The 25,907-nt window shown below is 40.4% G+C and overlaps 1 protein-coding gene across 1 annotated transcript in view; it reads left to right on the forward strand.

The window, feature by feature from the left end:
- slc35f1 (solute carrier family 35 member F1) overlaps nucleotides 1-25,907 on the forward strand; it is a 422,044-nt gene that overhangs the window by 395,029 nt on the left and 1,108 nt on the right. Inside the window, exon 7 of the mRNA XM_048531060.2 lies at nucleotides 612-766. Within this exon, the coding sequence (XP_048387017.1) occupies nucleotides 612-766 (155 nt within the window). The remainder of the gene's footprint in view (nucleotides 1-611; nucleotides 767-25,907) is intronic.

The following is a 25,907-nucleotide window of genomic DNA, read 5'->3' on the forward strand; positions in this document are numbered from 1 at the left end:
TAATCTCATCCATTACAAGTAATCATGCCTAAATATCAATCTTAATGCAAGAGTATACATTTTAATGTTAGTGACAGTTTGTCATCTATTTTAATGTTAGTAATTTCAATGACTACATGACCTATTTACCCTTGATGCGTGCTTTTAGATTCCTAATCAATAACTATTTGCAAAATAACAAGAGAAAGCTAATAAGCAAAATTAAGCTGGAAACATTTGAGAAGCATTCAGTTATAAAAGTGATACTGAATGATGAGTCAGGTGATTACCTGGGCATTGAGAATATGATGGGAAAAGAAACCTAAATTTTGAATAGCAAAATGAAGCATATATCTTTTAGTTATTTTTCCCTCATTAAATCTGAAACAGTCCCATTGGAATCCACAACATGTCCTCAAATTGTGAGTTTTCTGTTTTGTATCACTGGTTACGCCCTTTGGATTATAATCATCAAATTGGAACTACTAATTAAGTAATCTGACAGCATCCACTGAACGGATCATTGAAATTCACAGCTTTAGCTATGTTTTAAGAGCTTTGAAACGGCACCAATTATGTTTCCTTTTCTCTTTGGAAAACACCCTAATGTCTTTTTCTGCTCTTTTCTCCAGGACTGCTGTACATTGGTTTCAGTGCCTGTATGTTTGGTCTATACAGCTTCATGCCTGTAGTCATGAAACGAAGTAGTGCCACTGCTGTCAACCTCTCTCTATTAACAGCAGATATTTACAGTCTATTTTGTGGATTATTCCTTTTCCAATACAAGGTACGTTAATCAAATTTATTATGTCACTGGGCCTTGTTATCTTGAATGGTGAAGCAGGGGATAACCTGCTCTTTTACTGAAAATAATCTGTGAACTGTGTGTTTCGTAGTTGTTGTGAATACAAAGGGGAGATTAGTTTTTCTGCGCAAAATGAAACGCTGGTGTTCTGTCAATTTTGTTTTACTGGAGAATGGAAGAGATTTGACAATGTGAAACATGGCTTACTGTCCTGTCAACATCATGCAATAATGCAAATCTATTCCTCATCATTTCTGTCAAACTAAGTGCTGTTATGCTGAGTAATTGACTCATTATGTGTTTAAGAATTCTGAGATCTAAGATGTGATGTCTGGTTTATGCTGAGTTAGCTGTTGGTATCAGATGAGGCAATGGATAGGACAGTGCAATTAGCTTTCATCATTCGCTGAATGAGGGAGTGCTGAAATTACTTAATAGCTGCGACATCAAATTGTGATCTCCACTGAAAAATAACTTGGTGCTGTGTTAGATGAGGAGCAATAATGCAGTGTAGTGGTACACTGTCCAAAATCTGCTGGCACTTGCCACCTAGGCTTATACATTGGACAATGCACTTTACAGCCTCAGAACCAAACCTTGCTATGACTCATCATCTTTAGAAAAGGAGATTAAAAAAAAACTCAGTGGAAATGGGAAACTCAATGCAATACGTCCGACATGCCATCTGGTGGGATTGTGCATTGTGATTTTCCAACAAAATGAGAAGGTTCTGAGAGGGAGAAAAAAAATTGCACTGAAGAAGTCACCTTCACTCAGTGGAGTAATATTCTTCAATGTAAGCTGGAGAATGCTAGATTTTTCTCTGTCTATTAATGTAAATTGTAATTTAGAAATTACACATTTCAAAACCATGTGTTCTTATACCATTCCCTGAAATGAATTCATTAATAAATCATTAGTTCCATAGTAAAAAGGGAAATGAAATTACAAATGACATCCTTAAGAGTGGCACTGAGATCTGATAACACTTCCTTCCTGTTGCGTAAAAATCAATTTAAGAAGGTGAAAAATGATCCATTATGAAATTCACATAGTTAAAATAACTGGACTGTATTCATTTCAATTATATGGAACATACCTTAGAGTAATGTATGGGATCCATCTTGGTATTAACTACAAAGAAGCTGTGCAATACTCTGAGGTAATGATTAGTCAAAAGAGACATTAAAGTTCTAAGAATTGTGCCATTGGTGTTTCATTCCACAAATTTGCTTCAATGATAGCAGTAAGACCTGTGATTTCTGCATTGTGTTATGTCAATAAACTGTACAAGTTATAAAAGTCTTAATTTGGTTACTAATGGTGTTGCTGCAGAGTCCTTTCCCCGAGGTTGCTAACTAATTAGCTGGGGAACTTAGTTTTGATTGTTAATCTTTGACAGATATGTTGCTATCAGGAATCAGTGTGAGATGAGTGTATGATTAGCTTCAACTGTGATGTGTTCCACATTTGAGTAGCCTGCCAAATTTTTATTGCGACCAGGACTACTGTTGTTCACCACAAAATCTAGTCCATTCTTTATCATCACAATTAAGGTATAATGAAAAAAGTGGAATGATTAGCTCATACGTACAAATTTTGTTTTATCACCATAAAAAATTGTTGATAATTTGAACAATTTTAATATTATTGAGAGGTTTGATGTTCAAGCTCTCTGAATGTCAAGAAGACTCCAGGTATTGTGCTTTCACCTTGAATTTAGGTATTAAAATGTCATGCAGTACACTTACTGCATTCAGTAGAGCAGCCTAATGTAAAAGAAAGATGTATGGCAGTAGTGACACAAGACTTGACTGTCTCAGGTATGAAATACTGCACATGTTGAGTGATTCCTCAGCAGAGCATTATCAGTTATTGTTTCAGGGAGACATTGTTTTACATTTTATTTCTGCATTGTTTGCAAATAGAAATAAAGACACTGATGTTTGTATTTCAGAGTCTAGTGCAAGAATAATCTGACAGTATCTTGCACTTAGCTTCTATCTGCCTTATATGATTGTGATTGGCCATTCTAAGCACTGCTGCTAAGCTGAGACAAAGACTTTGGCTGTATAAGGCACTAGACTCATAACTCTGTGGCACGCTGCGTTGGTGCACCATTATATAATGCCAATGCATTTTCTGACAGTAATCAGATTGTATGTTTTAATTTCTTTGCAATGTTAGCCACACCTCAGTTAATAAGACTCTTTCCTCTGAGTCAGAAAAGAGCCAAATTCCAGTTCAGAGACATGAGTACAAAAAAAAGTAGCTGATACTCTGTAGGAGGACAGCTGTGCTGGGGTGCTGTCATTTCAAATAGATGATAGAATCAGAGAATAATTGGATGGTTACAGCATGGATGGAGGCCCTTAGGCTCATTGGCTCTGTGTTACCTTTTGTGGGAACAATTTATTTTGTCTCAAACCACCATCTTTCTACATACCTCCACTTTTTGCTTTCCAGTTTCTCATTTTTAAAAGTCATGATTAACTCGACTTCTCACGCCCTCTCAGGTGTTTAAACAAAGATTTCTCCTCACATTTTCCTTGTTTCATCTCTCCCCCCATTTTAAAGCCGTCGTTTGGTTCTCAGTGCCTTCTGCCCATGAGAAAGATTTCTTCCTTGGTAATTAGAGCAGAGACTTCATGAAGTTGAAAATATCAATCGAACCTGCTCTCAATCTTCTTATGCATAAGTAAACTCATTCCAACTTCTTCAATCCACAACCATTCTCATTAGTCTTTCCTATAACCTCTTTAGCCTTCCTAAAGGAGTTTGTCTAGAACTGGCGCAATACTGGACTTGAAACTGAAGCGTTGTTTTAAATGATTCATCATGATGTCCTTGCTTTTGTACTCAATAGTTTTGTTTATATAACCAAGATTCAGGATATCTTTTGAATTGCTTTCTCAATGGGCTATGCTATTTGCAATATTTTATGCACATTTCCTGTAATCATTGTAATGAAGTCAGCCAGGTGGGCCACATGAAATATGAGTTCCCTGATTGGGGCTGTTAACCTGGTCCAATCGGGGGCCCTGGCTGACAGATATAAACAGGGGTGTCAGAGGTTCTGAATTAAAGGTTAAAAGAACTGCAGATGCTGTAAATCAGAAACAAAAGCAGAAATTGCTGTGAAAGCTCAGCAGATCTGGCAACATCTGTGAAGAGAAATCAGAGTTAATGTTTCGGGTCCAGTGACCCTTCCTCTGAAAGGGAAGGGTTCTGATTAAAGGTTCTGAAGAAGGGTCATCAGACCCAAAATGTTAACTCTAATTTCTCTTCACAGATGCTGCCAGACCAATTGGCCTTTAATGGCAACTTCTGTTTTGTGTCAGAGGTTCTGCTCTGAGAGCTGGCTCAGAGGAAGCCAGACCAATGGACAGTTCTATGATTGTACAAATAAAGGGTGACTTGGGATACAGGCCTCTGTGAAACCATTCTATTGACCTCCAGGTTTCTCTGTTTAGAAATGTGCTTTTTTATTTTATATTGCCTCTCCTCATTCTTCCTTTGAAGAAGTATGGTTTTGTACATATCTGTTTTAAATTTTGTCTGCTATGGGTCACCCAATTCCACCAGTGTATTTTAAAAAAAACATTGTTGGGCAGTAGCTGTCCCTGGCGAGGTCACTATATATTATCCATAATGCTTTAAGCGTCAACTACATAGCTGCAGGTACAGAGTCACATGCAGTTTAGACCAGTTAATGATGGCAGATTTCCTTCCCTAAATGACATTAGTGAACCAGATGGGTTTTTATGACAATCGACAGTCGTCACAAAGTCCCACTATTCCAGAATCTTATTGAATTTAAGTTTTATCAACTGCTCTGGTGGGATTCAAACTCATGTCCCCACAACACTAGCCGGGGGCTCTTCATTGCTGGCCCATTAAGAATCCTATAAATCTCAATGAACCAAGAACCTTTTGGTTCTGAGGAAAGAGTACCTCCGCTGACCCAATTGATATTACCACTGGGAATCTATGTAATATTGTATCGGTTTCACTTCAATGGAGTCAGACACCTGTAGGTTTCCTTATTTATCTTTTGATTTCCTGTTTTTCTGTCGATGGAAGCTGAGAGACGCAGAGTAAATGGTTATTTCACTGTTGCTCCAGGATTTATGTTTTCCTTCCAACAAAGTTGGAGATCGGGGAAACCTCTTGGAAATTGATCCTCCACCTTTTTCTATTCTAAGAAAAGTGGTCTTCCTTGCCCTATTCTATGGAAGCAGAGATAATTATGATTTTTGAGAGCAGCATTTGTGATAAATATGATCCTAGTATTGTTCCACACTACCTCTGTGAGTTTCATTACAATAAGTGAGTGAAAAATAATTCTAACTCCAGCAAATTGATAAATAGTGAATGTAATAAAGGAGTGGCTGTGTATTAAAAACTGAAAGGACTGCAGATGCTGTAAATTAGAAACAGAAATAGACATCGTTCAAAAAACAGTGGCTATGTATTGTTGGATTCAAAACAAACACATTGCTCCTGAAACAGAAATCACAGGGAAAATTAGTTGACAGTGAAGTCAATACTAGAAACATCCACCTACACTATTCCTCAAGCCCTTTTAAACAAAACAGAAGGCAAACAGCAAAATGCTTTCTTTACAATGAACAGCTGAACAATCTATAGAAAATAAGGTTTTCAGCAAGATTTGGCCCAAGGCCTATAATCATGGTAAAGTATAAAATGTCATATAAGTGAGACATCATGCTTCCTAGACATTTAGTTGGAATCTTTTTGCCTCCTTCAACTCAGAGATTTTTTAGATTTAACTTGCTGGAAGTGTGAATTTGTAGGGGGGCATCTAGAGCCTTTGAGACTAACAGTATAACTCCTTAACAAATTGAGATGTAAGGATTCAGGAATGACACAGAAGAAAAGTGAATTCAAGACCCATCAGCTACAAAAAGAGAGATAAAGATAAGTAATGATTGAATTAAGGCAGACAGACAAAAGGAAAGTAAGATTATTTTGGATTTAAAATATGTATTTTAAATTCCGTAAAACAGTTTACTACGTGAAACTCAACAGTTAAATTTATTCACATGCTGGGTCAAAAATATTGATTGGAATTGAATTAATAATTGGTACATTACTTAAAAGTATCGTACACTGCTAATTATGGTCTCATATAGTGCTCTGGTAGTGTCCATATTGCTTTACTCGGAGGCCCAAGGTCAAATTCCACATGTTCTAGAGATATGCCAGAACATCTCTCAACAGGTTGATTGGAAAATGGACACTAAATGTGCCAATCTGGTCTGAAAATTAATGGTGCAGTTTAGGATGAGATAACACTTGTTCTAGGCCAATGGCAGATCAGGACATATCAGTCACTAGGTTCTAGATATTTGCGACTCAGTGTATTCTGCATTCAAGAGAATTGTGAAATTTTTCAATCCACTTGTTTACGCACCTTGTTACACATCTGGGGCAGGTGTGACATAAACCTGAGACTCCTGGCCCAGAATTAGGGACACTACCACTGCACTACAGAATGGTTGTGGATGCTTCATTGTTGCAATACATTTAAGGCGAAGATAGAAAGGTTTTTCAAACTGTCAGGGAATCAAGCGTTAGGAAGAATTGATGGAAAAGTTGAGCTTAGGGCATTGATGACCCATGTGACCATTTGGATGGGGTTCTTGTGGCATGGTGGTAGTATCCCTAACTCTAAACCAGACAGGCCCAGGTTTGAGTCTCACCTGCTCCAGAGATATTTCAAACATCCTTGGACAGATTAATTGACTAAATAAATAATGATTTTAAATGGTAGAATATGTTTAGAGACCTATGTCTTACAGACTTGGCCTTTGATTTTAGAACAAAGTGGTTGCTATAACAGAGCTCACTGTATGTTATAATTTGATTTGAAACAAAAAAGTCGTGATAAAATATTGAGGAAGGAGAGGCAGATAGCAAAGCTCTTTCAGTCATTACCTGGGAGATCTAACAGCTTCTGCAGATTTTCTGCTACGTGTTCAGAATATAGATTTAGAAATTTCAGTTTCAAATCATCAAGGGCTATTTTTATTTGTGCAAGAGAACTGCAGGATTTTTTTGGCAATTAGAGTAGTGCATAAATTAAATCAGATGAAGCACAATCAATTGCCTTTCTGTACTTGACAGCAAAATTTTCTTCTTTGATTAAAGAAGTACTTAAATGCCATAATAATGGTTTTCCAATATTTCGCAATTACAAATTAGACTTGTTTGAAACACACACTGCTTTTCTTTATTGTAACTTTGTTGGCTGGGAAGGATAAAGTGATTATTTAAATACTGTTTCTCTATATCCTGTTTTCTTTTAACTAATATATAGGTGGCTGTTATTATTTGCGTTAAGCCAACAATTAAAATGTCTTACATATTACGAATTACAATACATAGTTGAACACTGACAGAGATTTCCACAACTGATAGTTACATGATAACAAAGAAATCTAGCTTTAATTACTTTAATAACATAAAGTCAATTCTTCTGAACATAAGCATAAATTTTGATCCCTGGTGGTGAGAACAGATTCGAGTCAATTCCCAGTTCTTCAAACATGTTATGGGAAATGTTGCCCTGGATCTTCTGATTTTCCTTCCTAAAATGGTAGCTAAAGTCAGGCTTGCTACCCTATCCTAGAAAGAGTTTGATTGCCTTGCGGACTTGGGCTCTAGGAAAGATGTACTTCTGTGTCAACACTTGGCTGCAGTTGACTAAAGAACAATAGCTTCTCCTCTCAATTCTCACTCAATCTCACCTCCCCACCCAGTCCCATTTTCCTTCCAACATATGTCAACCTATGCTCCTCCATGCACTCCATGACTCTTTATACCCCCCATGTCAAACTTTACCCCTCTACTCATGCCCTGGTCTTCTCTAGCCTCAATGCCGATGTGTATCACTCTATTCAACCCATAACCACCCACAGCCCAAAGCCAAGCAACAGACAGAATGAAATATCAAGCACTGCTTTATTTTTAAACGAACTGCAAGTTTTTTCAAACCTTTAGAAAGCTTTCGAAAGTTGGTTCTCAAATTTTCACCAACTTTTTGTGCATCATCCCTTATGTTTTCTCATTGCCCTTTCTTTTATATTTTTCATCTCTTCTGACTTCCACTCCAGTCTATTAGTAGGTCACAGACCTGGAAGGTGCACTCCATTTCTTTCTCAAAATATTCTGACATGCCCACTTGGTTTTTCTGACATGTTTTGTCTTTATTTTGGATTTTCATTCTCTGCAGTATTTTGCTATTGGATTTTATATTCTCATCCACCTTTTAGTTAAAATCAGCCATTTGAAGAAAATAGGCTTGCTAGTAAGCTATCTGCTATAATTAAGATGTCAGACAGGCGCTCCTGGTGGCAGCAATACTACCAGTGGGGCAATGTGTAGCTTCCTTCTGGACAGCATCACTAAATTATGACCTCTACCATCACGTAGTGCTTTTAATAACATGAATTGTCCAAACACGGGTGAGAAGGAATGCAGACTGAAGTTGCTGTTGAATCAAAGAAGGAAATTTTCAGATTGACCAAAAACACGAATGAGAGAGGACTGAAATATGTAATGATATGGCATCCAATGAAGATGGAACAAGAGTGATCATGTAAGATGCAGTTTTCAGAAGGTTTTGTAGCTTAACAGGTAGCAGAGTTTGAGAAGGGTAAATCCAAGGAAGGATTTGAATGTGTATATGAGACTTTAAATTTGAGTCACTGGTGGACCAACAGGAATGCATGTACAAAGATGATGACGATGGAATGTGGGCAGCAGCATTTTAGCAGAGTTCTAGTTCTTGTATGAAGAAAAGTGGAGGGCTGGATAAGACAACATTGGAATAGTTATATTAAAGATAACTAAAACATACTTGAAGTTTCAACAGCAGATTAACCAAGCCAGGAGCAGAAGTCTGTGACTTAACAGAAGGAGAAATTAATGGTGCCTTGGGGATGGAAAAGATACAAGGCTAGATGTTCTAATCAGGCTCCATTAGGGCATGGTGTTTGTGACAAGTTTGAAACAGTGATAAATGAGGGAGTGTTAATTTTTGACTGAGAAGTAAACCTTGTGACTGGGGACTGAAGACAATGACTTTGCTGGTAAGGTAGATATTAATTCCATGACGATGTAGAAGATAATGAATGTCAGCAGTCCATACCATCAAGACTGTGCGTGCAGAAACAACAGTAACAAGTGTGAGAGAGCTGAATTACTGAGATCAATGTCATGAATAATAGTGTGTGAATAAAACTCCTGAGAACCAAATAACAATTACTATTGGCAAGGCAGAGACCTGAATGCAAATTTGGAGCTACAGACCAAAATTTGCAAGGAGAAGACATCAGCAACAGACCTGAAGAAAAGAAAATTAGAAAACTTACCTGGGCTAGAGGTGTAGTGAAGCCTGTGGTAATGACAGCACCAGCTAATTCAATGATATTGCAGTAATAGCTCTAAAACCTAGAATGTTCTCAGAGGGCAATACTAAGAATTGTGGGAGAATGGTTCAGTGGTTAGCACTGCTACCTCACAATGCCATGGACCCAAGTCTGATTCCAGTCTCTGGCAACTTGCTGTGTGGATTTTGCACATTGTCCCCATGACTGGTGGGTTTCTGTGGGTGCCCCGGTTTCCTCCCACTGTCCAAAGCTGTGCAGGTTAGGTGGGCTGGCCAGGCTAAATTGCCCACAGTGTCTAGGGATGTGTAGGCTAGGTAGATTAGCCATGGGATATGCAGGGATAGAGTAGATGTTGGGTCCGGGTGAGATGCTCTTCGGAGGGCTGGTGCGGACTCAACGGATCAAGTGGCCTGATTCCATGCTGTTGGGATTCTATGATTCTATGACTTTCACATAGCATCAAGTTTTCATGCCAACGTGTATAAGCACCAGGTAATACTTTCCTGTTAGCAATTAAGCAGAGAGCTGACAATGCCCTCAGAAGATTTGGGGGATAAGAGAGACTTCTACAAATTTTGAATGTTAAAAGGTGTTATGTTTTCTGCTAATAGTAATATTGGACAAGTTAGATCCCAGAGTTAAACCTGATAGACCACAAGTTCAATTTCTGCAGTTATTTCCCATGGTGGTCATTTGTTGAACCTAGTCACATGAGGGTGTTAGTGTTCTTCAATATAAGAACACAAATTTATTATACAAAAGGAATTCAAGGCTATATATGTGATTGCATAGAAAGATCTTCATATAAACAGTAAAACAAAATTGCAACATTTTTCCCACCAATATCCTTTGCAGATGCTCAATCTTGAAGGACTATCTTAACTCTTTAATTTCTTACTTGACTGACTCTTTCCAGTTCTCCTCTTGGAATACTGAGATAAGCTTACAACTTCTTTCCAGGTCTGCTTGCTTCAATGATTTTTCAGTTATGATGACTTGAAATCTTCTGTACAATTAGAAAGCTTGGAGATATCACAGACCAAAACCCTTCTACCAGGTGACTGTCTTTCTGAACTGAAAGCTTGATTTCATTTACCTGAAGCCAAACTTAACAAGTGGCCCTTGTTTTCTCCAATTGTTACAAAATCAACAGTAAAAATATTTTATCAGTTAACATCACAGATGTCCTGTAAGGCTGTTAACTAAATCAAATACTTTCTTATGAATGATATATTTAGCTCACTCTTTCAAATAATTTCCTAGCCTCTTAAGAGAAGTTACATTCAAGAAAATGTTAACAAAATCCATATGCCACATTTTTAAAACTCTAATATTCCCAAATGATAGTAACATGTTATGCACTTTTATCACAAGTTCAGCTGCACAGGTCAGATAAGTTAGTTTTGTATCTAGATTCATTGGCACTGACGTATTTGAACACTGCACCGAATAGAGATCTACCCAATTATAAAGAGTTACGATGAAGTAAACAGTGATGGGCATTTCCTGTTGGTTTGATAAATTGTTATTTTAGAAACTAAATGAAGGAGTGGTTACAGAATAGTTGGTAAAACTGAGAAATTCTCAACCATGCACTTGTTTGAAAATTCCATTGTCAAATGAAAAGGATGGGTGTTGAAGAAAACATACTGTAAGAGTTTAGGAACTAGAATTAGGTTATATTATCACGGATATTCAAGTACAATGAAAAGTGTACAATGTTGCTATTCCTAGCACCGTCTTAAGTACAAAGGAACCTAGGTACAAAATCTTAGCTACAAACTAGAAAAATAACAAAACAAAGTTAAAAGTCAAACATTACAGTCACTCTTAGTATAAAATAGAAAAATAAAGAAATAAAGTTAAAAGTTCAACAGTCTTTCTTAAGTGCTTAGCCATGTTGAGCTTTTACTGCCTACAAGGGCTCAATCTCCTCCACTTTGGCCCGCTCTCTGGAAGACCTCAGGCTGCCTGCTCTTGTCGCTGCCTCAGATGCCAGGGGACCTCCCCTCATTGCTGTACTGGGCTCGCTCTTCCTGCATTGGGCTTGATCTCCAACAGCAAAAGTCCTAATCCAGGCCCCCACAGCTGCCACGCTCCAGGCCTAGCAAATCCGCAAATGCCGTTGCCACCACTGCCTCCACGACCAAGTTCACTCTCGCACGAGGAGGTGAGTTCGTTCATCCCTGCGCTCGCTGCCACCACAAATGGTGGGAACCCTCTCTCACCGCCATAATGGGCTCACCTTCTTCGCAATGGCTTGCTCCCATGCACTGATCTCCTCTGTAATGCACAAACTCACTCTCCACAGAAGTTTAGTAGATTAAAGTAAGAAAAGAAAACTGTGAAAGAAGGGAAAAAAAGGATAAAAGTACATGGAACAGATGAGCTCTGGGCAGGAACCCTGGCACTGCGCTGCTACTCTGCCACCATCTTGAAATTGCAAAAAGGAATGTACGTTTAGGCTAGATGGCTAATTTGACCCTTAACATTTCTTTGTATATTTCTATTTACTGAAGTATATGCATAATCTAATAAATAAATACTGTATTCTCAATTTTAATTGTGAAGTGCATAAAGTGGTTAGAGGTAATTCAGTGACTTAAAGCTCTGGTCTACAATTTGATTCCAGTCTGTACTCCCATTCTCATTATTTTAAATGTTAATCCGTTAATTATTTAGCCAAGTACAGTACTGGATGTTAGCCAGTGTCAATAAACATCCTCAACTCTTTAAAAAGGCAGAAAGCTCTTGAGGTCTCCACTCTGAATGAAATGTAATTACCCTGAGATATGACCCCTATATTTTCATAGTCGTGCTGGGAATATTTGAGTTTTAAAAGAGTTCTTTGAAGGGAACACTCAGTCTGTCTGAGTATGTCGTAGCTCAGAGGATACATAATTTATATCCCCAGCCAGCAGTTGAGTTCTAGGCTGTGAAATTTGGCTGCACAGCAAAGCCTGAAACTCTTCAAAATGTCAGTCAGAAGGCTCTGGCTACTCTGTCAATGAGATCCACTACACCATGATTCTCAGGATGCCAGCACAGATACAGTATGCATGTGCCAGAATCATGCAAAAAGCACACATTCTGAAATCAACCCATTCTTAATGCTGGCATGGCCAATCGGTTATTTTGGACTCAGCTATCTTTCTAAATCACTGCCCATTAATTCATTCAACTGCACATAGGATTGGATGATCACTGCAAATTGAAAAGATCAACATTCAGTTTTCAGGTGAGGTGCTTATGAATGCATACAATAATTGTAGAATAGTTCAAAAGGAAACAATTTGGCCCATCTTGGAGGAATGAGCTAAAATCCAAAGATATGGCAAGAGTGACTGCTTTTGGCATCAAAGTAGCACTTGACCAAGTCCTAGTGAAATTGGAGTCAATGAGGATCAGCATGAAAAATCTCTGCCATTGCTCAAGTGCTATCAGTCATCTCAGCTCCAGGACATCTCTGCAGGACTTCCTCAGGGTATTGTTCTAGGCTGAACCATCTTCAGCTGCCCAATCAATGACCTTCCCTCCGTCATGGCAGAACTGAGGATGTTTGCTGATGATTACACAATTTTCAACATCATTTGTCACACCTCAGACACGGAGCATGTCCATGTTTGCATGTCTCACACACACACACACGCACACGCACACACACACATAAACATGGTGGTTACTGTTAAGCAACCAGACTAGATGCACCATATGAATACTAATGGAAGATAAAGTCAGAGCCTGGGAATTCGGCAGCTTTCGAGTGCGAAAAAATACTCTCTACATGCTTGAAGGAGCGCAGCTGCAACATTACTCAAGACATTTAACACCATTCCAGAATAAATCAGCCCAGTTGATTAGCACCATATACATCATCTTCAATGTGCACTTCTTCACCACTGATGCGCAGTGGCAGCAGTGTGCCCTATCTACAAGAATATGCTGCAATAACTTACCAAGGCTCTTCCAATGGCATATTCCAAACCCCTGACATCTACCACCTACAACAACATGAGAGCATGACTACCTGCAGGTTTCCCTCCAAGCCACACACCATCCTTGCTTGGGATTATTATTTCCATCCCTGCACTATTGCTGGGTCAAAATCCTGGAAGTCCCTCCCTAACAGCCCTGAGATACCTGTACATGCCAAGTACTGCAGCAATGAAAATAACATGACTGTACTGGCTGTTGAAAGAAGAAATTTATTTTGTGCCACAACCCCAACTTGCCTTTATTGTCCTACATATTGCTCCTTTCTCAGATATTTTAGAATCTCACATCAGATCGGCAAATGGCATGTTACAATTTGGCTAGGGGCCAATAGCCTTTTTTTAAAAGTAAACCAGGGTGCGAGTCCAAGTGAGCATATTAAGTGAATAAAGCCACAAGATTCCATGATTTTGAACAGACAACAAACATCTTTACTAGTGATAATGGGAACTGCAGATGCTGGAGAATCCAAGATAACAAAGTGTGGAGCGGGTGAACACAGCAGGCCAAGCAGCATCTCAGGAGCACAAAAGCTGATGTTTCGGGCTTAGACCCTTCATCAGAGAGGGGGATGGGGAGAGGGAACTGGAATAAATAGGGTGAGAGGGGGAGGCAGACCGAAGATGGAGAGAAAAGAAGATAGGTAGAGAGGAGAGTATAGGTGAGGAGGTAGGGAGGGGATAGGTCAGTCCAGGGAAGATGGATAGGTCAAGGAGGTGGGATGAGGTGGTTGGTAGGAAATGGAGCTGCGGCTTGAGGTGGGAGGAAGGGATGGGTGAGAGGAAGAACAGGTTAGGGAAGCAGAGACAGGCTGGGCTGGTTTTGGGATGCAGTGGGGGGATGCTGCTTGGCCTGCTGTGTTCATCCAGCTCCACACTTTGTTATCTTAAACATCTTTACTATACAACTTCAGAACAGGAATACAATCTGATATACATTCACAACTTATTTTTAACTCCCAGAAATAACAAATGGGGTAAGTACTGGTATAGTTCCCCCAGATAGTGACACAGTAGATCACCAAAACTTTTTAAATCTCACGAGCGATAACAATTCTTCACTTCTGCAGATCAGGCTTTAAAATTCCCTCTCAATTGCCATCCCATTTTGAACTGCCTCAACAACTGTTTGTTTTCTGGGTTCCCACACATCCCAGATGTCCACGTTCTTCAACGACAGGATGTGGCATTCCACTCCTGCACATCCCAGATGTCCACGTTCCTCAAGGACAGGATGTGGCATTCCATTCCCGCACATCCCAGATGTCCACGTTCTTCAAGTACTGCAACTTTCCCCCCGCGGTGGTTGAGAACGCCCTTGACCACGTCTCCCGCATTTCCCGCAACACATCCCTCACACCCCGCCCACGCCACAACCGCCCCCAGAGGATCCCCCTCGTTCTCACATACCACCCCACCAACCTCCGGATACAACGTATCATCCTCCGACACTTCTGCCGTCTACAATCCGACCCAACCGCCCAAGCTATTTTTCCATCCCCACCCCTGTCTGCCTTCTGGAGAGACCACTCTCTCCATGACTCCCTTGTTCGCTCCACAGTCCCCTCCAACCCCACCACACCTGGCACCTTCCCTGCAACAGCAGGAAGTGCTACACTTGCCCTCACACCTCCTCACTGTCCCCCACCCCAGGCCCCAAGATGACCTTCCATATCAAGCAGATGTTCACCTGCACATCTGCCAATGTGGTATATTGTATCCATTGCACCCTGTGTGGCTTCCTCTACATTGGGGAAACCGAGCGGAGGCTTGGGGACCGCTTTGCAGAACGCTTCCGCTCGGTTCGCAACAAACAGCTGCGCCTCCCAATCGCGAACCATTTCCACTCCCCCTCCCATTCCTCAGACGACATGTCCATCATGGGCCTCCTGCAGTGCCACAATGATGCCACCCGAAGGTTGCAGGAACAGCAACTCATATTCCACTTGGGAACCCTGCAGCCCAATGGTATCAATGTGGACTTCACAAGCTTCAAAATCTCCCCTTCCCCCACTGCATCCCAAAACCAGCCCAGCCTGTCTCTGCTTCCCTAACCTGTTCTTCCTCTCACCCATCCCTTCCTCCCACCTCAAGCCGCACCTCCATTTCCTATCTTCCACCTCATCCCGCCTCTTTGACCTGTCCATCTTCCCTGGACTGACCTATCCCCTCCCTACCACCTCACCTATACTCTCCTCTCCACCTATCTTCTTTTCTCTCCATCTTCGGTCCGCCTCACCCTCTCTCCCTATTTATTCCAGTTCCCTCTCCCCTCCCCCCTCTCTGATGAAGGGTCTAGGCCCGAAACGTCAGCTTTTGTGCTCCTGAGATGCTGCTTGGCCTGCTGTGTTCATCCACACTTTTTTATCTTAAACATCTTTACTATACAACTTCAGAACAAGAATACAATCTGATATACATGCACAATTTATTTTTAACTCCCAGAATTAACAAATCGGGAAAGTACTGGTATAGTTCCCCCAGATATTGACACAGTAGATCACCAAAACTTTTTAAACTTCACAAGGGATAACAATTCTTCACTTCTGCTGATCAGGCTTGAAAATTCCCTCTCAATTGCCATCCCATTTTGAATTGCCTCAACAACTGTTTGCTTTCTGGGTTTAAGCTCCCCAGGACTTCTAAGCTACTTTCAAGTACTCATCCATAAGCAGAAGTCCAACTCTACATCAATATTTAAACTCACGGATCCAGTCCTGCACCCAAGGTTTTTACCCCAAGTTCAGTCTTGCTCAGCAGCATGTAGCAAATACTGCTTGTGTGCTTTTCAGCACCTCTCCCGGTTCTATTAAAATATTAAAACTCCCAAGCTTCTACCAATCTTCTGACAGCTTTAACACAAAGCCAGTAATCTTCCCACTTACTCGGTTCCCTAAGACTTTTGAGCCCTGACTCTGACACTTAGCTGCATACTAATTTCAAGAGCTTGGTCACAAGTTATAACATCAGAGAGCCATCCAACTGCCCTTGATTTCTCAGTAAGTCCTTTACACAGAATGTGCCTTCCCAAAAGCATAGTTAACTGCAACACTCCTAGCATGGAGCCTGCTACTGTCTCTGACTAATCATTTGGAAACCTTGCAATAAGTTCCTCCTCTACTTCTGGCCAAAATTGAATGGTGTTAACGTTTGAAACAATCAAATGTTGCAATCTTGAAACTGTGTATCCCCTGGTAGTTTCATCCTCACAAATTACTGGCTGTCATTCCTTCTTCTAAGGGGAATAGTTTCTCTTTATAAACTCTATCCAGGTCTCTCACGATTTTGAATATCCCTATTAAACCTCCTTTTAATCTTCCCTTCTCCAAGGAGTACATTGCAAAGCCCTCCAATCTGTCTATGTAACTGAAGTTTCCCATCTCCAGAAATGTTCTCACGAATCTTTGCTGTACACTTTCTGATGCCTTACATTCTTCCCAAAATATATAGCCAGAACTAGAAGAACAGTTGAAGGCAAACAGATACTTTATAGGCATTTAATATTGCTTTCTTATTTTGGTAATCCATTTATTTATTGATAAAGCCCAGTATGCTATATGCTTTATTATTTGCTCCCCCAACTAATCTTATTACATCATGTTGATTTATGCACACATCCTTCTGCTCCAGCATCTCTTAAAAGATTATACCCTGTGTTTTTATATTGTTTTTCTGTGTTCTTCCTTTAAAATTAATTACTTCACACTTTTTTGTATCCACTTTTCTCTGCCAATTCAACTGATTCTTGGTCGGGGTACCAGGTAGGCAGTACATCATTTTGGATTCATGTCTGCTGCTACAGGAACATTTGCCTGTTCCTCATACAATCAAATCTCCTATTGCTGTTGCTGTTCCAATCTTCCTTATGCCCTTTTGTACATCTAAATCAGCTGTGGCCATATGGATGTGGCACTGGTTGGTACTTCCCAGGTGAACTGGCAATATCATCAATATTCAGAACCAAATGCTGTTCTTTTTTATTCACTTGTTGGACGTCGGCATTGCCGACCGGCCAGCACTTTATTGCCCATCCCTAGTTGCTCTTGAGAAGGTGGTCATGAGTTGCCTCCTTGAACCGCTGCAGTCCACCTGCTCTAGGTGTCCCCACAATTCAGTTAGGGTGGGAATTCCAGCATTTGATACAGGTATATATTTTCATGTCAGAATGATGAGTGGCTTGGAGGAGAACTTGCACTTGGTGGTATATCCATGTATATGTCGCCTGAGGCCTTTAAATGAAAGTGGTTATGGGTCTGGAAGGTGCTGTCTGAGGACTTATGGTGATTATCTGCCATGCATCTTGCAGATAGTACACACTGCTGCTACTGAACATTGGTGGTGGAGGGACAGGATGATGCTTGTGGATGTTGTGCCTGTCAAATGGCCTGGTTTGTCCTGTACAGTGACAAGCTTGTTGAGCTTGACTGGAACTGCACCTGTGATTCAAACATTTGCCTGCTGACTGTACTCAATGTTTCTGCTTTTACAGTATGTGAATGATAAAAATGCTTCAGTCATCAAATCTAGCATTTGTTTTTCTAGAGACAGACAGCAATTTCTGTATTTCAGTATCTATAATAATCTAGCATTCTTGAACACTTGCATCTTGAAAGTCATATCCTGTAAGGAGCTATATTAGTGAATCAATTGATTTTATTTAATATATCAGGCAATATCAAATGTGTCAGTTGTTATCAATGATAATGGGAATTGCAGATGCTGGAGAATTCCAAGATAATAAAATGTGAGGCTGGATGAACACAGCAGGCCAAGCAGCATCTCAGGAGCACAAAAGCTGACGTTTCGGGCCTGGACCCTTCATCAGAGAGGGTCCGGAGGGAAGAGGGTAACTTCTTCAGGTTAGGCATCTCTGATGAAGGGTCCAGGCCCAAAACGTCAGCTTTTGTGCTCCTGAGATGCTGCTTGGCTGCTGTGTTCATCCAGCCTCACATTTTATTATCTTGCAGTTGTTATCAATGTTGTTTATTAAAATAGCAAAACAGCATTGTTTGTGCACCATATTATGTTAGGTCTTCTTACTGCATGGAACATATAGAATGTAATCCAATAGAAGGGTAGAGACAAAAATCAATTAGAAGGTATGGACTGAGGCAGTCAGTTGGCCTCCATGTACTTCTGGTTTCAGTGTTACGTAAGCTTTCAAGTGTGAAAATTGTGCTGAGTATGTTTCTAGCTGCTTCTGACATTTCCCACTTGACACACCATACTGGAATGAGTAGCAACATGGACATTCCATGTGTATGCCAGAAGCTTTTCCAATGGGCCACTTGAGCTATTAACACTGAATTAATACTCGTTCTAGAAACCTGAGCCATGCTAATCATCCTCAGCGCCAAGAGGAGCCCCCCTACTCTCCCACCAGTATGGGAAGGCTGTGTCAGGGATGGGGCTTATAGTTTTGGTGCCTCTGCATTTGCAGTAAATCAAGCTGAGACTGCAGAGGGACTAACTGCACAGAGGCATGAGGACCAAGGCACAGCAGGCCCTATCCATGAAGCGCATTCACCAAGGCAGTGGTCACTGAAATGAAGGTTTGCCTGCTTACCTCAACAGGACGGTTTAAGAGATCATGGTGAATCATGACCCTTCTGTCTTCAGATAAGAGCTATCAAAGTATAGCCACTAAAATGTAGCCCAGTTCGAAGAGACATCCTCACTACCAAAGGCATTCATTAATTAAGTACTCCAGGAATCAAATCCAGCATTCTGGACAAGACAATGGATTCACTTAACTACTATGCTTATAAGGGTAGATGTGTTCAGAGATGATGCTACTCACCTCTGGAGCAGATGGGACTTGAATCAGGCCTCCTGGCATTCATCGCACCACAAGTGCTTAGTCATAAGGATAAGCTCCAGAACTTTTCAAACCTGTAAAACAAAGATGTTATTTTGTCCAATGGACTAGTTCTGCCAGGCTATTAAGTTGTCAGTTATCTGTTGTGCCCTTTTTAGAGTAATACTACTAATTTGCAATAGCATTAGACACCGATCTTAACCATAATTTAAAAGTCAGCAATTCTACTATTGTTGAATTAGTGTCACAATTTGATTTGCCTTTTATTCATTCTGCTGTTTATTTTGTTGCGTAGTTCTATTCCATAATTGTCACTATTCAACTTGATAGTTTGGCAGTCATATTTACTAATTGCTCATATGGTCAAGTTATTGTTTTGTAGTCAATAAATAGTTAATTTATGACATTATTTGTCTCCTTGGATAACTTGGCAAGAAAAGTTTACTCCACTTACTCATTAATTGTGCCTCTCCTAATTGTATTTTGGTAAGGTGAACCTAATGTAGCAGATCATTGAGGCAACACAGGCATCATTTACCCCTTAATCCGAACTACATAATAACAGTCCAGATGGATATAGAGTCATCGAGCTGTACAGCACAGACGCAGACTCTTTGATCCAACTCATTCATTCTGACAAGATATCCAAGATAAATCTAGTCCCATTTGGCCCATATCCCTCTAAACCCTTCCGATTCATATACCCATCAGATGCCTTTTAAATGTTGTCATTGTACCAGCCTCCACCATTTCTTCTGGCAGCTCATTCCATACATGCACTATCCTCTGCCTGAAAAAGTTGCCCCTTAGGTCCCTTTTTAAATCTTTCCCCTCTCACCTTCAAACTATGCCCTTTAGTTTTGGACTCCCCCACCCTAGGGAAAATCCATTGTCTATTTACCCTGCCCATGCCTCTCATGATTTTATAAACCTCTATAAGGTCACCTCTCGGCCTCTGACCCTCCAGGGAATATAGCCCCAGCCTATTCAACCTCTCCCTATAGCTCAAACCCCCTAGCTCTGGCAACATTTATGAACCCTTTCAAGTTTCACAACATCCTTCCTTTGACATGGAGACCGGAATCACACGTAATTCTCCAAAAGTGGCCTAACCAACGTCCTGTACAACCACAACATCACCCCCCAACTCCTACACTGAATGCTCTGACCAATAAAGGCAAGCAGACCTAATGCCTCTTCACTATCCTATCTACCTGCAGCTCTACTTTCAAGGAACTATGATTCTGCACTCTAAGGTCTGTTTGTTCAGGAACATTCCCCAGGACCTTACCATTAAGTGTACAAGTCCTGCCCTGATTTGCCTTTCCAAAATGCAGCACTTCACATTTATCTGAATTAAACACCATTTGCCACTCTTTGGCTAATTGGCCCACCTGATCCAGATCCTGTTGTACTCTGAGGTAACCTTCTTCACTGTCCATTACACCTCCAATTTTGGTGTTGTCTGCGAACTTACTAACTATGCCTCCTCTGTTCAAATCCAAATCATTTATATCGATGACAAAAAACCCAGCACCGACCCTTGCAGCACACCGTTGGCCACAGGCCTCTGGTCTGAAAGGCAACCCTCCACCAGCACCTTCTGTTTCCTATTTTCGAGCCAGTTCTGTATCCAAATGGCTAGTTCTCCCTGTATTCCATGTGATCATAGTTGCTGATGGGAAGCAAGAATGTACGTGATTATGTGTGTATTAAAACGAATGTATTAGCCAAGATATCAAAACTTAATTGTCTTACAATAGGACAACTGAAGGATGAGCTCAGTACAGATTGATAATCAAAATTGAGGTATTATATCAGTTATGGTAATCAGTTCATCATTCACCAGCCTGGATTTATGATACAGAAGTTCATATTGTAACATGGGAATTTAAACTTTAATTAAATCTGGAACATAAAGCTGTTCACAGGAATTGTCATAAAATCTCATCTGGTCCACAGATGTCCTTTAGGGAACAAAGTTTATCAACATGGTTTGACCCATCTTTGACTCCAGAACTGCAGCAATGTGTTTCACTTTAAGCTGCCCTCTGAAATGACTTAGCAAGCCACTCAGTCATCATAAAATTGTTGCAAGCGCAATAAGTATTGATTTTACCAGTATTGCCACCTTCTTCAATTGAAGAAGAGTGATAAATTCACAGTCAATGATATTGAATGGGAAGTGACAACGAATGTTGCTTCTGTTTCCATTGAAGACATTATCAGAGAGGAAATAACTATAAAGGTCAAGGGGAATATTCTGATGATTAAAGTAGAAAGAGGAAAAAAAAACAAATAAAACCTGAGGACATGGTTTTCGTGGACATTCAAGAAAGCTAGGGAGAAAATATAGAGATATTAGTCTCCAAATACATATATATTTTAAAAAGTTATTAATAAGGGAATAGTATCAGTGGAATTTAATATCAATCTTCAGGAAGGGAATTAGAGTAAATGTTAATTTTATTTAATATCTGAAATTCGGGAGATCCTAGAATCTTCAAGATCAAATGATGCAAGGAATATATTATCAAAAAATAGTCACAATTAATTTCTCAAATGAAGATGTTTAAACAATCTTATTGAATACTTTGAAGAATTAACAGGAAGTGTAGATGAGGGCAATGCAATGAAAATGCTATATTTAGGTTTCCTGAGGATATTTTAGAAGGTAGCACATAGATTTGTAATAAAGGAAAATATCTGTGAAGTAAATGACAAAATATTGGAATACTTGCATGATAATTTCCAAATGCTAGATAGAGGAATTAAAGGGCCTTTTTGCTGACTGGCAAAGTTATTTACTAAAATTGAGAGAACGCAGCTATCAAGTGACATAGAGACAGGAGTCGGCCATTCAGACTACTCTTGCTCTGTCATTTATCACGCTTCCTTAGCCTTCTGTGTTAGACAAATCAAATGATTCACAAAACTCTGAGCAAAAGAAAATCTGTTCCTTTCAGTCCCAAGTGGCATCCACCTTATTTTAAAATTGCTCCTCCAGTTCTGTACTTATCGATTAGGACAAACATCTTGTCTGCATCTGTCCTGCTTTTATCCCTTGAAGTATCGTTTAGATTAAAACGGAGTCACCTCTTAGAAGCTGTAGAGAATGCAGGTCCCGTTTCCCCAGTGTTTCTTCATAGGACAGTCCAGCCATCCTGGGAACAAGTCTGGTGAACCTTCATTACACTTCTTCTGTGATAATAGAATTTTTCCTGTAGTAAGGAGACCAAAACTGCACACAGTACTCCAGACAAAGTCTAACCAAGCTTCAACACAATTGAAACAGGACTTTACTATTCATGTACTCATAAATTCTTGCGGTAAAGGCTAATATTTCATTAGACTTCTTAAAAGCTGCTGTCCCTGCATTTCAGCCTTCAGTGACAAAAACATCTAGATCTCTTTGTACATCTACACTCTCCAACCTCTCACAGTTTGTGAAATACTCTACACATTTGTTAGTCGAAACCAAGTAGATAACGTCATATTTCCACATGATATTACAACCACCATGTTCTCGCCGACTCATTGAACCTTCCAGAAGCCACTTTATATCTTGTAAAATCCGCAAATTTGGAAATATTTCATTTGGTCCCCACATCTAAATTACTGATGCATATTATAAACAGCTAAGGCCCAAGTACTGATTATTGCAGTGCCCCACTAATCACAGGCTGTCAACGTGAGAATGACCCATTTGTTCCTGCCCTCCCCTGTTTTCTCACTGTCAGTCAATCATTAATTTGCAGGAATGGTTCCTGCAAATTTGAAGCGAGCAAACATTACCCCACAAATTAAGAAGGGAGTGAGACAGAACACTGGGAACTACAGACCTTGCAACAATTCCAGGGTTAATATCAGAATCTATTATAAAGAATATGATAAATGGACTCTTGGATAATAATGATCTGACTGGAAATTGTTAGTAGGGATTTGCGAATTGGAAACTTTTTTTAAAAGGGTGTTATTAATATATTGATAAGGGGGGAGCCAATGTAAATAGTATACTTGGATTGCCAGGAGACTTGAGACGATGTCCCCACAGGAGGTTGGTTAGCAAATGAAGACACATAGTTTTAGGAGGTGATGTTAGTTCTCTCACAACAGTGACTTGAAAGGAATTTGGGGATTTACATATACATATTAATCAGCTAAAACCTTCTGACTGATTAATGATTTAATGGCATCTTAGGTTTGTTTAACACATCCTCATAAGCAGTGTGGCATTTTGATCTTTTACTTATAAATTCTGTGTCTGACACTACCTCCCTTACTAACACCTGAAGAAGAAGTGAGACTTTGAAAGCTTGCGCTTTTAAATAAACCTGTTGGACTATAACCTGGTGTCGTATGATTTCTGACCTTGTCCACCCCTGTCCCACACCGACACCAGCACCTCCACATCCTCCCAATTATTGTCACCAGTCTATCCAAGCATTCTGCCTCCAATCCATGCAATTGACTTACCCAATTTCTCTACCTCAGCCATTGTTCAGACAGCCCCTTGACTCTCATTGGTCCCTGATTGATTTCTGTGTAGCTCCCTGGCTGACTTAGCCCAAATCCCCTGAATGGTTGCATGGAACAGCAGGACTGATTGTGGCCCATTCCCTAGACTAATACAGACCCTCTGACCCTAACAGCCTAAGCTGTGTTGAATCCATGCAAAAACATCTGATGTGGCCTTTGGCTTGCTGTGCTAGATACCCTAACTGAAGGTTGTCTTTCTTGACTTGAACAAAGACTTGAGGCATGGCCCTTTGGTTGAGGCACATGCAGTGTGTGAGGCAAATACATTGATGGTACATGGCGCAAGTGTTACTTATCATAATACGGTGCCAAAAGGCCCTTGACAGATCCCTGCTGGCAACCATGACAAGCTGCCTGACTTTGTGTCTGCACCAAACAGCAAGTCAACGTAGAAGCACTGTGAGCCTTTAAGTTCTGAATGAGGAAGACTAAGCACAAAAGGACAAGACAGGGCAGGGATGTTGTGAGAATCAAAGTTGATGCAAAGTGATTGGGCACTAAAGGAACTAGCAAGTGGCCAAACCAAACATCCTGCCCCACTCCATGAGGTGGGTGTTGGTCCCTGTACTGAAAGTCTGCTGGTGGCATCTTTACAAGGGAAGGTGCCTGTGTGCTCCAAGTGTGGCATTGAGGGGAGATCTATATTGTAATTGGGATCAGCAATGTGCAGTGCAGATGTGGAAAGGCTGATATGTGTCTGATGCCTGCTTTCATGGATGGATGTCACTGTCCTTGGTATGTGCCCTGTGATGATGACGATGATCGTCACCATCAGTGCTCCTGCTCAGCCTGTTCAGGTTCTGTGCATGGCGCTCACTGTTAGCATGTCAATTGTAGCAATGACTTTGGAGTCCCGTGCAGCTTACACAAAAAAATTAGAGGGAACAGTGATGACTCATGTCCATTAGCGGCTAATGCATACAAGTGAGTCTCTCACTGCTCAGTAGTGGTATTCTTGTCTTGCTGATCAAAACTTGGTGCATAGTGTCCCTACACCGTGGAAGCAGACCCCCCCGTTCAGCCCACTGAGCCCACACTGACTCTCTGAAGAACCTCCTACCCGAACCCATTCCCCTAACCATCCCATGGCTAATCCATCTAGTCTGCACACTATGGGCAACCTAATATAAGCAATGCACCTAAGTGCACATTTTTAGATTGTGGGAGGAAAGCAGAACACCCAGAAGAAACCCACACAGTCACAGGGAGAATATACATGCTGCACACAGATAGTCACCCACGGGTGGAATCAAGCTTGGGTCCCTTGCGCTGTGAAGCAGCAGTGCTAACCACTGAACCACCGTGCTGCTGGCTGCAGAAGCAAAAACTTTGTCTTCACCATGTTGAGAATTTCATTTCTGCTGATCTCACCATATTCACCCAACGTATGTTGACGTTAGTTTCGGAAGCAGGTTTTGGTGTAAATGGAAGCATTCATGGAGATAAATAGTTTACTGTGTCAGTGGTGATAAAAGAAAGTCAATTTTGTAGTTAGATAGGAGTTTAGAGCAGGCTTTATCTCCTCAACCCTCTCCTAGTTGACTGCTCAGTTAAGTGACTCAGAACAATTTGAAGGGCCTTGATTCGCACTCACAGTAAGGGACATTTTTGGAGAGTTGCAGAATCCAGATGATTACTTGTCGGTGTTTTCAACATTAAAAAACAATTGGATATTTCTGGCATATTTTGGCTCCATGGAGAAGTGTGTGAATAAAATTGTAGGTCTATTTTAATGCTTCACAGTTTTTTTGACAAAAACACTGGTAAGGACAGTAAAGGCAAGCTTAACATTCAGTTCATTCAAAATGATGAAGAAATGAAATTCAGTTTGCAGTTTGACTGATGCAAATAGCCAAATATGTTATGAATATGACTATAAAAGTTGGTAAGTCTCTGACCAAGAGATAGTAAGAATTGCAGATGCTGGAGTGAGAGATAACACAGTGTGGAGCTGGAGGAACGCTGCATCCCAGGCAGCGTTAGAGAAGCAGGAAAGCTGATGTTTTGGCTCGGGACACTTCTTCAGAAATGCGCGGAGAAGAGTGTGAATAAAATTGTAGGTCAGTTTTAGTGCTTCACATTTCTGAAGAAGTGTCCTACCCAAAATGTCAACTTTCCTGCTCCTCTGATGCTGCCTGGCCTGCTGTGTTCCTCCAGTTCCACACTGTGTCATATCTAAATCTCTGTCTATTTGTTTTACAGAACATAATTTAAAAACCATTACAAAATATATTAAAATGCTAAATTCATTCTGTAGTGTAACACACAGTTACAATATAGCATAGTTGTCATTTGTTTGCACATTGAATGTCAGTGAGCTGGTTGCTATTTCCTCAATGCTATATAGTACATACATC

This window comes from Stegostoma tigrinum, chromosome 4 (assembly GCF_030684315.1).
Source record: "Stegostoma tigrinum isolate sSteTig4 chromosome 4, sSteTig4.hap1, whole genome shotgun sequence".
Classification (NCBI taxonomy): Eukaryota; Metazoa; Chordata; class Chondrichthyes; order Orectolobiformes; family Stegostomatidae; genus Stegostoma; species Stegostoma tigrinum.